At 42.5% G+C, this 22,697-nt stretch overlaps 1 protein-coding gene across 2 annotated transcripts in view; it reads right to left on the bottom strand.

Moving 5' to 3' along the window:
• The window catches only part of LOC308313209 (protein kinase C alpha type-like), a 157,456-nt gene that overhangs the window by 39,494 nt on the left and 95,265 nt on the right, over positions 1 to 22,697 (bottom strand). The window contains exons 7-10 of one of the 2 annotated variants that reach the window (XM_080760191.1): positions 12,418 to 12,574; positions 11,700 to 11,834; positions 10,509 to 10,602; positions 1,093 to 1,122 (exon numbers count right to left, since the gene is read on the bottom strand). In XM_080760191.1, coding sequence (XP_080616317.1) covers positions 1,093 to 1,122; positions 10,509 to 10,602; positions 11,700 to 11,834; positions 12,418 to 12,574 — 416 coding nt within the window. The remainder of the gene's footprint in view (positions 1 to 1,092; positions 1,123 to 10,508; positions 10,603 to 11,699; positions 11,835 to 12,417; positions 12,575 to 22,697) is intronic. The other variant, XM_080760192.1, reaches the window with a different exon arrangement.

The raw sequence follows: 22,697 nt of genomic DNA, 5'->3' as shown, positions 1-22,697 counted from the left end.
ATTTTCCATAGCAAAATCAATGACACTCCATGAAAAGCCCATGATCCCAATGGAAATACTGTACAAGGTACAGTACCTAATGAAATACTTTGGCGAAAAACTGATCATTTGAACACGAAAATAATTTACTAATTACAACATTCTATTCAGCTTGTATTTGAACTGAAAAGACAGCGGAGCTGTGTCTTACAGTCCATATTGTTATGCTGTGATAGCAATTTCAGAGACATGTATGGTTTTGTCAGTACAGTTATGCACCACTTCTGTAACACCACTCTGCTGAATACAAGGTAAATATAATCATTATTTTAATGAATGAATGACAAAATACTTGCAGTTGTACTTGAACTACCTATAGATGAATTTTCCCATAAGGAAAATGTACAGTTAAGGTCCCTGCACACTGCTGCGTTTTCCAAAAAACGCACCCAGTGTTTCTAAAAAAAAAAAAGGTCATTGTCATTGCCAAATATCATGGTTTTAAGAAATGTAATAAAATAAATAAATAATAAATAATAAATAATAAATAAATAATAATTATAATGAATAATGAATAATGAATATTATTATACTACTACTATTATTATTATTATTATTAAGTCTATCAAGTGATGATCTTACAAATTTACCTGATAGCCATATCTCGTCATAAAGCACACAGCAACCTACAGTGCTACACACAAACAAGCTTACTAACTTACTAACTTGAAGCGACTACTTCAACAACTGCCTCGTATGTGAGAGTGAGAGAGAGAGAGTGAGAGAGAGTGAGAGAGGGAGAGTGAGATAGTGGGAGAGAGTGAGATAGAGTGAGAGAGTGAGAGTGAGAGTGAGAGTGAGTGTGTGTGTGTGTCAGAGAGAGAGAGAGAGAGAGAGAGAGAGAGAGAGAGAGAGAGAAAACTTGGTTTGCCAAGCAGTTTTAGTTTTGTTAATGCCATCAACCAAAGTCTGCTGCTACTGGGAGTGGCAGAGAATCACAAAGCGGAGCAAACCAGAGCACACAGGACCACAGCACACCTGTAAGCTTTAGCCAATGAAACGAGCCTGGCTGAGCCGAGCCGAGCAGCCTTACTTCCTTCCTGTCAGACGCACCTGATCAGACTTCTTCACACCTGCCTGGCCCTGAAACCACAGGGGAGAAGTGAGGCACAGTAGCCCACTCGCTTCAGGTAATTGCACTGGTTCTCAAAGTGGGGTCCTGGCAGGGACCCCAGGGGGCCATGAGGGGGCCTGGCTACAGGTTTATAAATCTGACACAGTACAATTGTAACCTCCATTTGGTTCCATTTGTATAATATCAGTTATTGGGGTCTGTAGGTCCTTGAAAGGTTTGAGAACCGTAGGGACAAAATTCCTGTCTGACTTTGTGTGTTTCAATCAAAATAATACTGACACTACACTACAGTACATACAGATACAGACTGACCTTGAATCAAGCTCTAACTTACTTGCTTACTTACGTAGTATGAAATTCTAATGTATATTTAGCCAATATGGATTTCTCTATCAATGTCACGTGCCTATAGGAAGATATGAAGCAATAGTCAGTATGTTTTGAAGACTGATGCTTTAAAATGAGAAGAAACTAAACAAGTAATGAATAAAGAATGAAAGACAGTGGAAAAACACATACAGACAGACAGACAGACAGACAGACAGACGGTAAAAGCAGCAGTAAAGCTAATGCTGGCACAAACATACACTTTTCTATTGATACGCAATGGTGACATCTAGTAGTCATAGGTGGTATTGTTTGTGGTTATAAAAAAGTGCAGCGCAGATATTCACATAATGACAGGAATATTACCACAGACAGACAGACAGACAGACAGACAGACAGACAGACAGACAGACAGACAGACAGACAGACAGACAGACAGACAGACAGACAGACAGACAGACAGACAGACAGACAGACAGACAGACAGACAGACCGAACAAAATGGATACATACAACATACAATTGTGATCATTCTAGTGTTGGAATGCACTAAGAATCATTTTCCTACCAGAGGAGTTTGGTTTGGGGTTTATAACTCCTAAACATTTGTAGCCTATTGTCTCTATTCTGTTGCTCATTAGACTTTATAGATGGACATTATTCTCTCAAACCTTCCCTAGTAATGCCGGAAAAGAGGTAGAAGAAGAATGACATGAACAAAGATAGATGGAAACTTGGAAAGATAGAAAGGCTCCCGAGGCTGTAGCTAAACAAGTTGTGGTGTGTAATAAAAATCACATGATCATTCATACCTGACTCTAACAGCATGTGTTGTTTGTAGCCTACATCTAAACAATGTGTAAAAAATAATAATCATTCAATGCTTTTGTAATTATGATTTCCATATCCTGGCCCTTGTGACAGCGACAAAAGTTGAAACAGTCGAGTTGAAACTGATTTTGTGGAGAAAGAAAGGAGCTACCGTACTACAGAGTACAGACAATGGTTTACCGCAGGAATGTCATACAGGGTTCTGTTAATTTATTTCTATTATTTAGCCATGTCCTTGAATACAATAATTGTTAGTGAATTGGTTTGCTTTGCAGAGGCATGACACCACATACAAATAATTTTTAAACGAGTGGAGAGAACAAGAAGTCATCGCATACTGTAAGATGAGGGGGGGTGAAAGCAGCAGAGAGAGAAGAAGAAATAAAACAAGGAAGAGAAAACAAATGTGAGAGGGGAGGAGGTGAGAGGGAAGGAGAGGACAAGGAACACCAGCGAAGAGAAGGACAAAGAGGACAGACGGGAGAGCTACCTTTCGCTTAATTTGGCAGTCCTGAGAGCGAGGGGGACGGGGGAGGAGAGAGGAGGAGAGAAACTCAGGCGTTAGATTGGACAAAGGCAAAAGGAAGAAACATTCGTAGGTCTCGCCCTCCAAACACGCAGGAGAGAACAGGAAGCTGAGGGAAGAAAGAAAGAAGGGGAGACACACAGCAGGGCGAGAAAGACTCAAAAGTGAACACATGAGCACACATTTGCAATGCAGTTCTCAATTCGGGAGTGGTGAATGAACACTGGACTTCATGCCAAAGTCTGGTTATACCAAAGTTACCATCGAGACAAAAGGGTGACCAGTTTTCAGTTCCATGTAAAGTGCAATTATCAGCACCTGGTCCAAGTCATTTTGTTAAAGTAACAGGGTGACAGGAATAGCTGCTATATCTCAATAATGAGGTCTGTTGAATTTGTCAAAATTAAGTTGCAGTAGGGATACAGAGGACTACTCCTTGGATACGTAATTCTTAGGGCTTTTTTGGTCCAGCAATTGAACGGGGTAGGCAAACAGTAGGCAAAGTTGACAAAGTGTAAATATGAACTGCTTGTCACTGAATGGCCACACTAGAAAGGACAGAAGTCATGCCAGAACTCGGCAACACTTTCACACTAAACTAAATGTAATTAATTCAATCCATGCCTGCAATTAATAAAAGTCCTGTCTGGCCCACTTTCATCAAAATAAGACATTACATTTACTTCAAAACAGAGCAGCAGCAACATTGTCTAATGTCAAGATCAGATGAGCATAGTTAGGGAAAGTTAGCAAATTATTTTGAGTCTTGACCAATCTGCAAAATAAACGAATCTGTTCATAAAGGTGTCTACTAAAGGCCTATTCATACTCCAGGTGAAGAGGTGACCATCGCTATCACCAAAAATTAACAACATGAGCCTGAGCCGCAGTGAAGAGCAAACCACCGCTCTCCCCAGCCCTTCTCTCACTCACTCCAGGCAATGTGATTGGTCTAGAAGTTGTTATGTCCAGACGACGTGTTGTTAAAATGCTGGATTTATTCAATTGACCAATTGATACATTAGGTATTACATTATGTCCAATAGGTGCCGTCAGTCACACACAAAACCTCATAACACAACAAAAGTTGGGTGAGAGGCCCCCTTGGTTTTGCAAGCTGAGCTCCCGATGTAAAAACAAACAAACTCCCGAAACAGAGCAGCGAGAGAATGAGAGAACAAAGGAATTAAATAATAGAGACAGTGCAGAAATAGAATAGGAAAGGAACAGAAAAGGACCAGAAAGGAATAGAATAGATGCAGATAGGCAGTAGAGAGAAAGCAGAGGGAACACAATGGATGAATTTGAGGAAGTGTTGGCCATGGAGGGTATGAGCACGGTGATGGACTATGAGCAGCGCCATCAAAACGACCGTTCTGTTGTGGTGACCACTGAATAGGTGGCCACCTCTTCACCCAAATCTGGACTATGAATAGGGTACTAGAGTACTCAAGTAGGCCGGGAGAGGCTTATTGTCGGTATCATCCGGTAACACGCGGTAGTCTGTCCCCCGTTACAATGCGCTCCCAGTACTTACCGCAGAACTTGCTGCACCCAAGCCATGCTACTCATATACACGGAGTTGGCGGTGCCCGGGATCGAATCCATGAGTGACCTTGTGGTCCAAAGGCGAGAGCTCTACCGACAGAGCTAACCGGACACTATACTAACACCTCTCAATTTGTTCCAACCAAACTCCCATGGGACACTTCGTGGGAGCCAATCAAAGTTGGGGTACCCATTTTGTTTTAAGCTCTACTCTAAAAAAGAGGAATAGAACAATATCCAAAATCACAGACAATATCCAGTCTCTTTCCTATTATCCCACGATTTTTATAACCCATTTTTTCACCCAGTGTCAATTATCTAATGTAATCCTGGGCGCTACGCTTCCTCTGCCAACCTGGGGGGGCAGTGGACTGACATCATGCTTCCTTCTATGCATGAGGAGTCCAAGCTGCTTCTTTTTCTTTAATATATTTTTTATCCCACGATTTTGTAACCCATTTTTCACCCCTGTGTCAATCATCTAATGTGATCCTGGGCTCTACACACCCTCCACCAACCTAGTCCCCATATATGGGGGACAAGGGGAGAGCAACGGACTTGAACTCATGCTTCCTTCATGCCTGAGTGTCCAAGTTGCTACTTTACACCTGACAGGGGGGAGTTTCCCTGGTTGGACATAGCACGTGGAAGGAACACGTTATTCCACATCAGGCGCCCCGGCTGGCCAGGGGAGGCAGTTTAGTGACCAGGATTACTGCATGTTTTTTGTGAGGGTACCTATCCTAGGGAAAGAAAAGTACAAGCAATAATAACAACTGCATAAACTGTTGAAGTTTTAACTACATTTCTGGCATCAAGTAAGTGGAAGTAGTAGGATGCCAAAACAACTATTTGGCTTTCATACAGTATTTTGAAATTGATAAATCTTTCTTTCATTCAAAAGATATTTTGAATTATTATGTTGAAATAATACAGAGGGAGTAATGCCACTAGAGTCATCTCTTTTACTACAAATTCACAATGTTGCTTGTTCGATGATTTCACACCAGATCAGGCAGCGAGATGTCACAGCTTGCAGGCAGGAAAAGAGTAGTTATAAACACCTTTTATGAGGGATCAAGTTGTATCCTGTGTGAATTTAGAGTGCATGCATGCTATGGGTGTGAGAAATTATGTGAATGTGTGTTTTGCAGTGTTTGTTTGCAGTAGTAATGTTCTAATGAGCAGAGATACAGAAAGGCCTTAACCAGAGTTCTATAGAGCGTCGCAGTTCAGAACGACGAGGGCACCAGGAAATAATTCCCCATTCATTTTTCCCATAGATGCTTCAAAAAGTATTTATTTAAAGACCTTTAAAGCCTCGGACAAAGCCAACTCGGCAGGTGACAACTCATGACAATAAAAAAAATTTTTGGGCCGAACAAATAATTAGAAAGAAGGAAAACAACAAATAAAGTGTTGTACCCAGCTGCCCTTTTTTCATCTTTCTTTTTTTTTTTAATAATTTTTATCCCACGATTTTGTAACCCATTTTTCACCCCTGTGTCAATTATCTAATGTGATCCTAGGCTCTACACACCCTCCACCAACCTGGGGAGAGCAACGGACTTGAACTCATGCTTCCTTCATGCATGAGTGTCCAAGTTGCTCCTTTACACCTGACAGGGGGGAGTTTACCTGGTTGGACGGTTCCTTTCCCCTCCATCAGGCGCCCCGGCTGGCCAGGGGGAGGCAGGTTAGAGACCAGGATTACTGCATGTTTTTTGTCAGCGTACCTACCCTAGGGGACACGAGGAGAACATGCAAACTCCACACAGAAAGGCCCTTTTGCCAACCCCACCTCAGGTATGGGCACTGATGACACAGAGGAGAGGACACGCCGCCAGCGTCCCCAGCGGGATTCGAACCCAGGGCCTTCTAGCTGTGAGGCGACAGCACTACCGACTGTGCCACCATGCCCCCTTTTTTCGTCTCTCTAATTATCTGTTCGACCCAAAAAATATTATTATTATTATTGTCTCCACCAGGCCGAAGGCATGGGGAGAGAGTATGTTTTGTACTCCGTCCGTCCGTCCGTCCGTGCGTGTGTGTGTGTGTGTGTGTGTGTGTGTGTGTGTGTGTGTGTGTGTGTGTGTGTGTGTGTGTGTGTGTGTCCGTCTGTCCGTCCGTCTGTGTACAGCTAATCTCCAGGCACCGTTAACCCGGGCGATGCCAAACTTTGCACACACACTCCATGGATGCCAACGATGAACCTCTGCCCCAAATTGTCCAGAACGGCCTGTAATAGCGCTACCAGGAGGACAACACATTTTTGGAACAAGATGCCTCAAATCATCCAATTGCTGTCCAAGGTGTAAGAAGAAATGGCACCCTTTTCACATTGGCTTATTATAGCGCCACCAGGAGGCCACAACCTGACCTGCCCTGGTGGAGACCTGTGCCCCGAGGGGCACTTTTTCTAGTAATTATTATTATTATTATTGTCATGAGTTGTCACCTGCCGAGTTGGCTTTGTCCGAGGCTTCAAATGTCTTGAAATAAACACTTTTAATTATTTCCTGGTGCCCTCGCAGGGGGCGAGACTGCGACGCTCTATAGCGATAGGACAATATACCTAATTCGAGTTTGTTATCAAGGAAGCCTAACTTTATCAGTAATACTAACTTCTGTAACACGCGGTAGTCTGTCCCCCGTTACAATGCGCTCCCAGTACTTACCGCAGAACTTGCTGCACCCAAGCCATGCTACTCATATACACGGAGTTGGCGGTGCCCGGGATCGAATCCATGAGTGACCTTGTGGTCCAAAGGCGAGAGCTCTACCGACAGAGCTAACCGGACACTATACTAACACCTCTCAATTTGTTCCAACCAAACTCCCATGGGACACTTCGTGGGAGCCAATCAAAGTTGGGGTACCCATTTTGTTTTAAGCTCTACTCTAAAAAAGAGGAATAGAACAATATCCAAAATCACAGACAATATCCAGTCTCTTTCCTATTATCCCACGATTTTTATAACCCATTTTTTCACCCAGTGTCAATTATCTAATGTAATCCTGGGCGCTACGCTTCCTCTGCCAACCTGGGGGGGCAGTGGACTGACATCATGCTTCCTTCTATGCATGAGGAGTCCAAGCTGCTTCTTTTTCTTTAATATATTTTTTATCCCACGATTTTGTAACCCATTTTTCACCCCTGTGTCAATCATCTAATGTGATCCTGGGCTCTACACACCCTCCACCAACCTAGTCCCCATATATGGGGGACAAGGGGAGAGCAACGGACTTGAACTCATGCTTCCTTCATGCCTGAGTGTCCAAGTTGCTACTTTACACCTGACAGGGGGGAGTTTCCCTGGTTGGACATAGCACGTGGAAGGAACACGTTATTCCACATCAGGCGCCCCGGCTGGCCAGGGGAGGCAGTTTAGTGACCAGGATTACTGCATGTTTTTTGTGAGGGTACCTATCCTAGGGAAAGAAAAGTACAAGCAATAATAACAACTGCATAAACTGTTGAAGTTTTAACTACATTTCTGGCATCAAGTAAGTGGAAGTAGTAGGATGCCAAAACAACTATTTGGCTTTCATACAGTATTTTGAAATTGATAAATCTTTCTTTCATTCAAAAGATATTTTGAATTATTATGTTGAAATAATACAGAGGGAGTAATGCCACTAGACTAGAGTCATCTCTTTTACTACAAATTCACAATGTTGCTTGTTCGATGATTTCACACCAGATCAGGCAGCGAGATGTCACAGCTTGCAGGCAGGAAAAGAGTAGTTATAAACACCTTTTATGAGGGATCAAGTTGTATCCTGTGTGAATTTAGAGTGCATGCATGCTATGGGTGTGAGAAATTATGTGAATGTGTGTTTTGCAGTGTTTGTTTGCAGTAGTAATGTTCTAATGAGCAGAGATACAGAAAGGCCTTAACCAGAGTTCTATAGAGCGTCGCAGTTCAGAACGACGAGGGCACCAGGAAATAATTCCCCATTCATTTTTCCCATAGATGCTTCAAAAAGTATTTATTTAAAGACCTTTAAAGCCTCGGACAAAGCCAACTCGGCAGGTGACAACTCATGACAATAAAAAAAATTTTTGGGCCGAACAAATAATTAGAAAGAAGGAAAACAACAAATAAAGTGTTGTACCCAGCTGCCCTTTTTTCATCTTTCTTTTTTTTTTTAATAATTTTTATCCCACGATTTTGTAACCCATTTTTCACCCCTGTGTCAATTATCTAATGTGATCCTAGGCTCTACACACCCTCCACCAACCTGGGGAGAGCAACGGACTTGAACTCATGCTTCCTTCATGCATGAGTGTCCAAGTTGCTCCTTTACACCTGACAGGGGGGAGTTTACCTGGTTGGACGGTTCCTTTCCCCTCCATCAGGCGCCCCGGCTGGCCAGGGGGAGGCAGGTTAGAGACCAGGATTACTGCATGTTTTTTGTCAGCGTACCTACCCTAGGGGACACGAGGAGAACATGCAAACTCCACACAGAAAGGCCCTTTTGCCAACCCCACCTCAGGTATGGGCACTGATGACACAGAGGAGAGGACACGCCGCCAGCGTCCCCAGCGGGATTCGAACCCAGGGCCTTCTAGCTGTGAGGCGACAGCACTACCGACTGTGCCACCATGCCCCCTTTTTTCGTCTCTCTAATTATCTGTTCGACCCAAAAAATATTATTATTATTATTGTCTCCACCAGGCCGAAGGCATGGGGAGAGAGTATGTTTTGTACTCCGTCCGTCCGTCCGTCCGTGCGTGTGTGTGTGTGTGTGTGTGTGTGGGTGTGTGTGTGTGTGTGTGTGTGTGTGTGTGTGTGTGTGTGTGTGTGTCCGTCTGTCCGTCCGTCTGTGTACAGCTAATCTCCAGGCACCGTTAACCCGGGCGATGCCAAACTTTGCACACACACTCCATGGATGCCAACGATGAACCTCTGCCCCAAATTGTCCAGAACGGCCTGTAATAGCGCTACCAGGAGGACAACACATTTTTGGAACAAGATGCCTCAAATCATCCAATTGCTGTCCAAGGTGTAAGAAGAAATGGCACCCTTTTCACATTGGCTTATTATAGCGCCACCAGGAGGCCACAACCTGACCTGCCCTGGTGGAGACCTGTGCCCCGAGGGGCACTTTTTCTAGTAATTATTATTATTATTATTGTCATGAGTTGTCACCTGCCGAGTTGGCTTTGTCCGAGGCTTCAAATGTCTTGAAATAAACACTTTTAATTATTTCCTGGTGCCCTCGCAGGGGGCGAGACTGCGACGCTCTATAGCGATAGGACAATATACCTAATTCGAGTTTGTTATCAAGGAAGCCTAACTTTATCAGTAATACTAACTTCTGAGCATATTTATGCTGAATAAGTCATCACAAATAAAATAAAGGCTAGTAAAATGAAATGCTGCCTGTTTTCATCATGGAGCATAATAAGGGGGTTGGTACAGTCTCGACTGATAATGTGTTGGTCCCATCATTCTACATTAGTACACATCCACTTTAGGGGGTTTCATTTCGAGGAGAAGCTCAGTTATATTTAAGAAATGTAAAATGATCAAAGGAAGCTGGGCACAGAGCCAGTGCTCAAATGACAGAGATCAAGTGATGACCCTGGTGAGCTAACAGAGGTCATCAAGAGGTGCGACTGTCACTTTTAATTGACAGGAACCAGTAGCAGTTCATTATCGTCTCCAGATGCTGCTGCATCAGGTGTCAAAGTTGTGGGCGGCCCCGCCCGCACTGTCATGCGGAGAAATGACAGTCGAAACAGGATGAAGATGCAACTGTCAGGGTTTAACTAGGTGTGATTAATTAGATTGGAGTGGATTAGGGAAGGCGCAGGGGTAGCCTTCATGGGTTTAGCAGGCCAAGTGGACTTTGTCTCGGTGAAACCCGTGGCGACTCACTGTGACACAGCAATATTGTCATCTTACGTTTTACACAACATGTACATACATAAACAACAAACAAAAACATACTGTAAGAGACAACCAGAAGAATGTAAACAACGGAGGTGAAGTATAATAGTGTTGTGTACTGTGAACCTAGAGTGTGGAGCTTCACATTCACGTTTTTGAAACACACAAACTGCACACTCTTGATGAGACTTTTGTAAAACTTTCACCTAACATTCTATGCAGTAAGCAATGACAGCTAAACATGGTGTTCGTTTCTTCTCACCTCAAATTTCTGTCTCAGCTCCTCGTTGCCATCATCCTCCTCCGAGATGGGCACGTTGTAATACTCTCCTTCCTCCTGGGCCAACATCTTGTACCTGACACAGAGACAGACAGACAGACAGGAACGGAGATGAGAAATAAATAACTTGGTCCATTTTCTTAGAGGTTATCATTTTCTTCATATTTGACAGTTCAGAATCCTGTACCTGTTTCCATTATTCATTATTGCAGTTACCGATTATATTTGCTCACATTAACCTTAAAGGCTAACACTCATGTTTGATACACATTTCAGTTAATTGTTGATGACTGCCGTAGTCTAAACAAGAAACAACTATGCTTAATTCAGACTTATTTAAGACTTTCTCTGTGTTCCTAGAATTCCCATGATGTATTTCACAAGAAAGCATTGGCCTGGCATGCCAAGTAGTCAATGGACACCATTACATAAATCTGACTCATATTTTCTGATGTCAAAATCCCTATTTTGTCATAAACACAGCGAACAAGGTCACAGCCACTCAGGGTAGAGGCTAAATACCAGGAAGTAAGAGTTATAGTTATCACACTCAGGTATTTTGAATTATCAGTACAACCTCTGTGTTCGCAATAGAGTTTCAGAGACACAGACGAATGCCGATTGGTCAGTGTTGGCTGGGAATGGAATGTTGGTTAGCCCTACAACAAATATAGAGGCAATGTTAGAATTCCTGGTTTCCCGTTAACAAACGTCTTCACATCTGCTGTAAAAAGTGTCGAAAAATAATCGAGGCCTTGTTGTGAAGAGTTGTGAAGAGACCAAAGGGAGTAAGGAGGAGAAGGAACCAAAACTATTTTCAATTAAAGAAAGTTGCTGGCTATTGGCTAAGGTCTGTAACGTTCACATTTGTTCTGTTTGTGCAATACATTTAGGTCAAATAAAGCGACCAGTTGTGGGGCAGCAACTACTCATCACGATGTTGAAGGTGACTGCCATGGGGCGATGTAATGTTTTTGCTAGTGGCGGGAGCATCATAGTGGCTTTGTTTATTTATTTTAATTAATTTTTGTATTAGTTATTATCGTTTATTTTTATTTATTATTATTAAGCTTGCTCTTGCACACATACTGTATGGCTCCAAAGAACCGCAGCGGCCAATAAGGCATCTATTTTTTTAATATCTATGGCTACAACAGGTAGGATGACACCTACCAGCCATCGGCAGGGGCCTTCATTAGCTCGGACACTCCGAAGGACAGTGCTCCCATGAAGTCATTCCTGGTGGTGCGGTCCCAGTCCCATACCTCCACAGACAGTCTGCGGTCCTTATCTTGAGCCTTCAGCTTGCTGGACAACACACAGGGTAACACAAGACCAGCACAAGTTAGTGATGGGTCAATATGTCATTCAAAGTGTACTCAATTACTAAATTGAGACAAAATACTGCAGGCGTTTCTAAATATTCATATGTGTATTGACATTGAGCAGACTAGACGATTGTTTTTTTTCTTTATTTTCTTCTCCCATAATTAAATTAACCCATTTTGTCAATTATCTAATGTAATCCTGGGATCTACACTCCCTCCGCCAACCTGGGGCGAGAAACACACTGACCTCATGCTTCCCCTTCAATGCATGAGCGTCCAAGCCGCTTCTTTTCACCTGACAGGGGGGAGTTTCCCCGGTTGTACGTAGCATTCAATTTTACCATGCACTTGTATGGGAAAAAGCTAAAACTCTTTCTCAAACCATATGGGCTACAGTTACAACAACATACACGTACATCAATAATATGATCTATTAAATCGCATTACCCACACTGTACATATATTCGAATGGGTAAGGACTAGTTACAGTTAACTAAACAAATTGAGCAGGCTGAGGGACTGTGAGGGAGGGTGTCACCCTTCACCACTTCCCATCAACTCACAACTTAAAGTATTCATTCCAGATGGGATTGAGGTTGTTGTGGATGGTTTTGGTCTTCTGTTTGGTGTCACTCTTGGGGTCTGGTATGAGCTTGAGCTTCACGTAGGGGTCAGACAGGCCGTTGGGGTCCATGGGAATCAGATTCCTGCCTTCTTTCACTGTGGAAAGAGAGAGACAGCTAAATGGCTTATTGTACAGACTAATTGCAAGCACTCGTTTTTTTTATCCTCTGAACAGACATGTACAAATATGTTCATGTACACTTTAGTTTACAGTATAATTGTGCATGTTTGGTCAATGAATCTATATGGCTACAAATAAAGTAGCTCATCAATCACTGAATGGACAAATGGACAAAACCACACACAGCGACAATTGTGTCTCTGACAATGCAATCAAAAATAAGAGTAGGTATAGTGGTGTACACATCCAGGGAACGGGTGTACAGCTTCAAACAAAAGATGAGAGTAATAAAAGCACTGTATCTAAATTGTCGTGGTCTAATTCCTGAGCGGGAGCCGACTCTCCCCTCTCCCTGGGTTTCTGTATTTAGCTGTTCTGTAAACAAAGACCGACACCCGGGACTTTAGCACCCCATTAGCAGTGATGCCAGTGAACCATGCATGGAGCACTGCCAGACCTGGCAACCACATACTGTATGCATGTGCGTGCTCACACGCACAGGCAGAGGCACGGTAGCACACTCTGTAATACAGAGTGTGCTACCGTGCCTCTGTCTTTTCTATGTGTGTCCATGTGTGTGCATGCAGACTACAGAGTCTGTAGTCTGCATGCAGACACATACTGTACACACATGGAAAAGACAAAGCACTCATGTAAATGTGTGCTGTCTCACACACCGCTGCACACATCCCCAAAGAGAATGAATGCAGGGGCACACATGCACGCACGCACACACAATTACAAAGTATTTCCACAGACAGGCTTAAGCCTTGCCAGGCAAGCCCTTGACCCCGGAGACCCTGGGAATGTCCTCCTCATGTGGCACTGCCCATCACAATACAGTAGTGATGATACTAATAATAATAACCGACTTTCCACTTAGAAGGGAGGCAGAAAAGTAATATCTGTTTTGATGAAACTGAAACTTTCAAAATGAACTCCGAACTGGATTCTCAACAAAATGAGTATACAATATACAAAATATTTGAATCTACAGTAGCCGCTTTATTATAAACTAATGGAATACTAATTTCAATTTAACTGACAACACGGCTACATCCTTATTGTTTGACTGTTTTAATAAATTCGTAGCACGTGGAAGGAGCAAGTTATTCCACGTCTTTCCCCGCAATCATCTAATATTTGACTCTTGATTGGTACCATTTAAATTATAGATGTCTTTGCGGAAATATGTTTTGTGCCAAGCAGTTATCGGGATACAAAAAAACAACACATCTAATACAATACAAACAGATCACACTGACAACACGTCATAGCTCCTCTCTTGCAGAGAAACAAAAGGCTACCAGTCATATTTCCAAGAGGCATCACATTATGCACGGAATTTAGATGGGGCCTGCTTGTTCAGAAGTCCTATACTTATGGGCACAAACTATCTTCTATCCCTAGCAATAGTTTTCCCCTTCCTGAGTACACAGGTCTCATAGATTGATGTCATATACTCTCAAGTCGTACCCCAGCTATTTTGATGGATACATTGATGATTTTATAGAGTTTGTTCTTATTAACCAATGATAAGTCTCAATCTGCACATAAAATGCAGCCTCTGCTGACCATTCTTATGATACATTATGCTAGGCTCTGTGCAAATAATTGCTCCTTATGTCACGTGCTCTTACAACCTAATGAATGGAAATATTAACAAGCTTCCCCACTTCTTTGCAGCCTAGAACGGGAGAATTGATTTTTTTATGATGTGATCATTGACAACGGCAAAAGTCGCTGTGGCTCGCCCTCTAGGCATGGGGATAGAATATCCTGCAGAAAATGCACAGCCAGAAAATAAACCTACGTCTTGTTAGAGGCTTTTAAACAAACACAAACAAACAAACAAACATCTAAGATTTAAGAGAGAGAGAGAGAGAGAGAGAGAGAGAGAGAGAGAGAGAGAGAGAGAGAGAGAGAGAGAGAGAGAGAGAGAGAGAGAGAGATAGATGTTAAAAAGAGTTTATGCTTGAGGGGGAACAGAATACTGAACATTATTATCTGAAAAATGTAAGCTTGTCTTGCAAGAAATCATCTTTATGTGTGTATTAGGTTTCAAGATGTGAATGCGATGAGAAGTCAGCCATTTGGCCCAAGGGACACAATGGGCCTTCAAAGACCGTATGGACCCTGAAGAATAATCTCATAATTTCACTTTAATACATTTTGACACAAGTTCCCATAATGTGATTGAGTGAGAACAGAATGTAACAAAACAAATTAGCAAAGGGCTAAATTGCCTTGCCAGCATGTCTCCTCCTATATCTCCAGACGAATATGTTATTATAATACCATTGGGAAATGACTAACGCAATAATATCATCACAATAATAAAGAAGAAAACACATTTACACAGGCTAAAAGACTGCATGATACGAAGAAATAAATCCAGTAGTCATCCATCTAACTGACAATCTTTCTGTCCATTAGTCCGTTAATCAGTTGACAGTGAGCGGCTGTGAGAAGGAGAAACCCTGAATGCAGTGGGCATAACTCAGACAAGCATGTTTGACCCAATATGGCTAAGTGCATTCCTATGCTTAACAATTTAAACCCTATACTTGTAGTTGATCAGGGTTTCCTAGGACTCTATAGTAAGTCCGCTCAACGCCAAATCTGTTTGCCAAAAATAGCTGATCTACAAGCTCACAATGTATCTCACAACCTGTTTTGAGCTTGTAGATCTGCTATTTTTACTGAATATTTACCTCAATAGGGGCACTAAGGTTCATGAATATGAAGCAAACCAACATACAGAATCATCACCGTTGCAGGTCATTTTTTACATTCTCTAAAATTAACTGTGAACTTGTAGATCGGCTATTTTCAGCAAAGAGGTTTGGTGTACAGGGAGAAAAGGGCAGACCAAGTACAGAGTTAAAGGTCACGTTCACAAAGTATTGAGGATTTAAGTCATAAAAAAATACATTTAACATGAATTGTTTATGTACTGTAGTGGAGTCCCTGCTTCATCTCTCTCTCAGCTAAGGGCCCTTGGCCTGAAAAACGTTGAAGACCCCTGTTCTAAGGTGTCTGATAGACCTACCTATCTGGAACTATTATGGTCTATTGCTCCTGGAGTTATGCCCCATGCAGTGAGAGATTCTGCAGAGAGAGATTTCGTGGCTTATAGAAGATAATATAATATAATGATGATGATAACGTCATCTGCAAATTCCAATTATGTTGAGAAGAGCCAACAATAATTTACAATGACTGAGTTCTTTGAGATAAAATAAATCCAGTATCCAGCCCACAAGAATAAAATTCAACCCAAAGTTGCCAATATGTTTCCCAACTAAAAGCTCACTTGTTGAATGAGAGTTAAATGAATGATGAAAATCAATGAAGAAAATCAATGAAGGGTAACTTTGCAGGTGTCCCATAGAATTCTTCTGTTGGCTAACTAGCAGATATGTGGTGGTGCCCTTCAACCACATGTGAAGAAACAGGTGAAGCCAATAAGCAACCCTAGCGGTCATCTTGTCTGTTATATAGATAGACCATATTCGCATGGTGCCCATCTTGCCATTAAGTTAATGAAATGCCAACACAGCTGCCATGTGAATATGGTCTATTAGTCAGTCTTTCCTGGAAAATGGAAACAGTTGCTAGTCTCCAAAGGTTTTCCTCCTGACAGACTGGGTATACTGTAAGTAGGTACTACTACCGTAGGTAGGTAAGGCCACTCCTCTGCTGACAATAAACAGCAGAAGAAAAGTCAAAAACTCACAGTACCCGAGGATGCAAATCGGGTGATTTACATAATTATCTAGACAGTTGAAAATCATCACTTTAGCTACGGTGCCATTAAAAGGTCATTTCCAATGCAATCTCCTCCCAACAGGCACAGATGTAATTCCAGCCTGGGCCTGTAGGGGGAAACCTAGACTACACTATTTATTAATTCTCATTCTGTTGTTTTCTGTTGCTGAGACCACCCAGTTTGAACTTTATGGTTTAGCTTCATCTCCATAATACAAGCTAATGATGTGTCTAGTTTGTGTGAGTGCGTGCGTGCATGCTCATGTGTTGTTCATGTGTGCAGTGTCAAGACGTGCAGGCGCAGCGTTCCTTCTGTATTGGACTGAGGAGGCTAAATGGCTAAATATGGTAATCAAAGTCGTTATTGAGAAGGATCAGGAAAACGTGACACTTGGTCGGTGTTTGACACAGCATTTTCGAAAAAACTTGTGAAGAGCTCTCAACAGCTCTTAAGTGTGTCCCTCAAGTGTCATGAACCCTTCACTCTGTCATTGATATTTCACTCAAAGATGGATACACACTCGTTAGGACATCAGCAACCAGGGCATCTTAACAGTTGCTGGGAAACACAAAACAGGAGGTCTTAAATCAAGAAATGGAGACGCCCTGGACAATTGAACCTAAACAAAGACCCACTTTTTCTCTCTAGCTTTTAGCTCAGTCTGAGGGCGATTAATTGTCTATGTTTACATAATGACTACTTCAATGCAACTCTTCATACTTTCATACTTCATACTTTTAATCTTGATATCGTTGTTTTTCTTGATGGGAAAGCACTTTGGATCAGTAAAAATGAGAAAAAGGCAGCACACAAAATAATTTTCCCTGAAGAAGACCTCCTAGGTCGAAACGTTGGATAATAATAAATATACAGCTTCGTGGCTACGAATGTGCGGCCTTTTTCTAATTTTTACTTATTTACTGCCTTAGGCCAGCACCTCACCAACACTGGTGTGCGCCCTTTCCTGTTTTGTCTACAAATGACTTTGGATCAACCACAAATTGACTTGACTTGATATCAGTCTTGCCCAAATATGAAGTTGGGGACGTACTGTAGGGGCGGCGTTGGCTCAGGTGGTGGCTCAGGGGTAGAGTGGCTGGATGGTAACCAAGGTTGCCAGTTTGAACCCGGGCTCCCCCAGAGTTAGTGTTGAAGTGTTCTTGAGCAAGACTCTGAACCCCTAATTGCTCCTGATGTGCTGGTTGGTGCCTTGCATGGTTTCCGCCACCATCAGTGTATGAATGTGTGTGTGAATGGGTGAATGTAATGCACAATCTATGTAAAGTGCCTTGGATAAAGGCGCTATATAAATGCACCATTTACCATTTTTAACATTTACTGTACAGGCCACAGCCTAGAGCGACAATGGAGCTGAGATTTTAAATAAAATAAAATCCCTCATCCAAACACAGGCCAGTTTTATTCGTAATAGGGCATAGCAGTAGTGGACATTTTGTGGTAGAAAACCCATATTCTTTTCCCCATAGATTTCAAATTTCAAATATTTTAAGCATGGAACCAAGCCATCCAGGCTCCTGGTGAATCATGGCCATAAAACATTTGTGTCAAAATAATATTGAGTAAATATACACTATATTTAATAGATACCCTTTTTGCAGTTTCTAAAAATATTTTTCAAATGTTTTATGGTCATTATTGCCATATAGACACTCAACTAAGCCAGACGCACCACGGTGGATTAGAACACCTAGATTGGTATTATTAATACTTTACTAGATTACCACCATTTCTTAAAACAGAACATACTTTTTACGATCCAAGGCTACAGTGAAAGAAAGAAAGAAAGAAAATAACGATACAAACACAGCACAGCAAACCAAACAAATAAAGGACTAGCAACTAGCATGTTAAAATATTGGCAGCAATGTGAGAGGTGGAACAGCAGGGGAATAGGTGACAGAGCGGGAATACCAATGACATGACTTCTGGCAGCAGGAACTGTGAACTGTGTTCTAGAACCCCACAGAAAAAGAGAGAGACAGGGCAGAGACAGAAGAACAGCAAGACAGAGCATGTGTGTGTTAAAAATCACACCCGTGTGAACTGAGTTGTGCAACTATACTTTTATTCTTACTGTACTGTACTGTACTGTAGAGAGTTACCATGTGTCCCGACCCCCAGGAACGTGGCCTGGTTTCCGGCGACCCGTGTCCGAGTTACCATGTGGGGGTTACTGTACTGTACTGTACTGTACTGTACTGTACTGTACTGTACTGTACTGTACTGTACTGTAACACCAGAAATCAAGTAAGTAAGCCGTGCCGAGTCATGAGGCCCATAGGGCAGGAGCCTATCTGCTGTTTCTGTATTCTGTGGCTGCTTGATGTACAAGTACCCATGGGCTCTGGACATGACGCTAGTATGTTGCACGTAATGGCTGCTAAAAACTCAGCTTCCCATCATGCACCTGTGCACAGTGTGAAGCGCCACTTTGTCACCTGTTGGTACTCTAAACAGACATACAGACGGACATACGTAGGGACAGACAGACATAGGGACACATATTTCTGTTCATTGGAGTGGCTGCATTACTCAAAAAAACTACAGAGGTGTACTTTATAGCAGCAGTGTGACTCCTATAGGACGTCTTTCAGGCCAAAGGGCCCATGTCTGAGAGAGAGATAAAGAAGGTACACACTCCACTACAAATTGGATTCATGTTAAATGTGTATATTCAGACATATAACGTCTTAAACCCTCAATACTTTGTAAACTTGACCTTTGGCTCAGTACTTGGTCTGCTCTTTTTTCCATACCATACATAATCGACAAAAATAGCCGACCTACAAGCTCACAACGCGTTGTAGATCTGCTATTTTTGGCTAATGTTACCCCCAGAATAGGGATACAGGGGTTCAAGTGGTAAATGTAGAAATAAAAGTCCCTATCGCAATCACACAAATATTTGGCGGCCTCCCTAGGGGTCCCAGACCCCCTGATCTATAGCAAATATAAAGATGTAGAGGGGCTTGGTAAGTAGGCTGTAAGGTTACAATGTACTATATCGTATCTTTGTCGGTGGAAACCTCATATGCCCAAACCTGTTACTTTTCAGGATTCGTCGCATTTGCCTGACATTTCAAGCCCTTTGGATTTGCTACTTTTTATTGTTTTGTGTGACGCTGTAATATGATCAAGTCGAGCATTAATTTACAAAAATATTGATAGTAAATTAACGATAACACAATGATTGTGCCTTATTCTACATTGCCAGTGAAAATCGTTTTGACGTTGTCAGCTATGCACATTTGGTATTGTTCTTCAGCTTGTTCTCAGGGTCACCTTTTGTACAAGGCTGCCTGTCAGTTAACTCTTTAGCTACTGGAGATGCAGCATACAACATGGATTTAACTCTTTAGCTACTGGAGATGCAGCATACAACATGGATTTAACTCTTTAGCTACTGGAGATGCAGCATACAACATGGATTTAACTCTTTAGCTACTGGAGATGCAGCATACAACATGGATTTAACTCTTTAGCTACTGGAGATGCAGCATACAACATGGATTTAACTCTTTAGCTGGAGATGCAGCATACAACATGGATTTAACTCTTTAGCTACTGGAGATGCAGCATACAACATGGATTTAACTCTTTAGCTACTGGAGATGCAGCATACAACATGGATTTAACTCTTTAGCTACTGGAGATGCAGCATACAACATGGATTTAACTCTTTAGCTGGAGATGCAGCATACAACATGGATTTAACTCTTTAGCTACTGGAGATGCAGCATACAACATGGATTTAACTCTTTAGCTACTGGAGATGCAGCATACAACATGGATTTCTACACAGGATAAATTATATCAAGATCAAAATGCTGCGTTCAAGTTCAGGAGAGTCCAGGAAAAGGCAATTCTCCTGAATGCTGCCTTCGGGTATGGCATGGAAAGTGGGGCATTTTCTTTTTTTTACCATAGCAAATGCTGCATTCATGGTATGGAGAGGGCAGTTGTTTACAGATGTGCAAAAGGGCAGGGGATCAAGCCTCCTTTGATGTCATGCATGTTTGCGTGCGTACTGCATACTGTACGTTTCCTATATTTTGGGCATGTCATTATTGTAAAAAATTACAAATGTGTACAGTATGTTGTAAGCTTAAAGATCGGCTATTTTTCCACCCCAACATTTGAATGTCCTTGGCATGAAAAGATTTGGAAGCCCCTGCTTAGCTTAAGGTAACCTCTACATATACCTGTAAAGGCATAGTCTAATAGTAGCTACAGTAAGCATGTGAGACTGCAGCCCCAGCAGCCTGTGGAAGAAATGCACACTGTGGAATAATGTCAGCTACGCTGTGGAATAATGTCAGCTCTGATTCATAGGAAACGTCACAGGGTTTTAATTCATTCTGCTTATGGCAAGAAAATAATAATAACGAAAAAAAACTGCAGGCAATTCACACGTAATGACTCATCCTCTGCATGATGTTGTAGAGATGAAAATGACCAATGGAACAGAAAGTGGCGGGGTAGAAGCAATAAAGTAAATGGCAGACCACTGATTAGAACCTGGCAGCCAGGCAGCCTGCAGATTGAAATCTCGTCTGTAATGTCCCTGCACTGAAATCACCTTCCATCTAGAACCAGCATTATTAAGGTATAGGGTGGAAGAGATGTCAGGTTTACAGTGAATTCTAAGAGCCAGAACTGAATGGTGGGATACCTTTATGACTGGTTTAAATAATCACACCAATAATCATGTTGATAATAGATATGTAAATGTGACTATGGTCTTCAAATAAGAGCTCCTGCACATTTAGATGCAACAGGAACTGAAGTCCCGACCACAAAGCGAGATGGATGAATTTAAAGATATTCAATTAGTCCTTTGAAGCATTATTATAAAAAACCATGTTATGAACCTACAAGTCAATTGAAATTAACAGGACAAAAGAAGAGTTATACTGTTCCTGACTCAGAGTACTGAAGCTATGATTCTGTCACTTCTTTCTCTCAACTGCAATTGGCATGCTTGCGTGTGTCTCTTCATCTTGCACATCTTATGCATAGTATCATCCTTAGTATGTCTCAAATATTCTTGTTATTCTATAAATACAACCCTCCAAGTCGAAGACAGAAGGGCTGGAATAAGACATTAAGGAGTACCGTTTGAGACCAGGGTGCACCACTGACGGGAATACAGAGGGACTTGTCATTTTACACCATGCACGGCTCAATGAGAGGAGGACAAGAGCGCAACGGATGGAGACAGAGGTGAAGACATGGAGACACAAGGCAGACGAGCACTGGGAGGAGGGGAACTGGGTAAAACGGCATGGAACTGAGTGTATTATTACTCTCTGACTGGTGAAAAGGTGTGTGTGTGTGTGTGTGTGTGTGTGTGTGTGTGTGTTGCGTCTATACTGTACGTGCACAATTGGCTGTGGTCTGGGGAGGGAAGCCGGGTAGAGTGGGTGATCTTTGTCGATGCACGTACCCTCGCCTTATGGGCTGGGGCAGCATGTAGTGCCATGGTGAATGGTAGGATTATGATGGAAGACTTTACGTCCTCCCGGTGGGGGCTCCTTGCTGGCAGGTGGCAACACGGCAATGCGTGGGGGTGACGTAATTGGCATAACGTGTAAATTAGGGAGAATATGGGCTAAAAATAATGATTACTATACCAGTAAGACGCCCTGCACACATCCACCTGGGTGACGGCAGACTGCTGTGTAAGCACTGGCGCTTTGGCATGGGGGATCAGATCAACATATGGAATGAATTCTGTACTGGCGTCTAGACTATCAGTCAAAAGGGAGACATCGAAGAGGAACGACGGGTGGGAAGGGATCAACAATGGAATGTCAGAACAGGTCATCTACACATATGTGGATGGAGGGAGGCATGACGTCACGAGGTGTGACCATTATATGGAGGCATGATGTCACGACGCTCCATCATATATGGAGGTGTGACGTGACCGCGTGTACGTCTGTAATCCATGTAACTCGAGAACCAATCGCCCCACCCCACCCATCAAATTCGACACACGTTCCACACAACCACGGGGAGTGCAGTGCCCGATGTCTAGTTGGTCGAACCCACGGTTGTCCAGAACCGTCACAAAAGGCCTCTGCCCGGGCTCTGGACAGGGCCCCTGCCCAGGCTCCATATATGGAGCTGGCCTGTTCTGACATCACAACACTCCATATAATAAAGGACACAGAGAGACAGATACAGAAATGTCCATATATGGGCATAAAAGGGACACAGACCGATGGGTGGAACGGGTACTCTGACAAGGGTACAACCTGTATTGCATAGACAGGTGGGGCATGGATCTCCAACTTCCATTT

Source organism: Protomyctophum bolini (assembly GCF_963924005.1).
Source record: "Protomyctophum bolini genome assembly, chromosome: 3".
Classification (NCBI taxonomy): domain Eukaryota; kingdom Metazoa; phylum Chordata; class Actinopteri; order Myctophiformes; family Myctophidae; genus Protomyctophum; species Protomyctophum bolini.
Note: the sequence above shows the minus strand (reverse complement) of the source record. Positions and strands in the feature narration are given on the sequence as shown.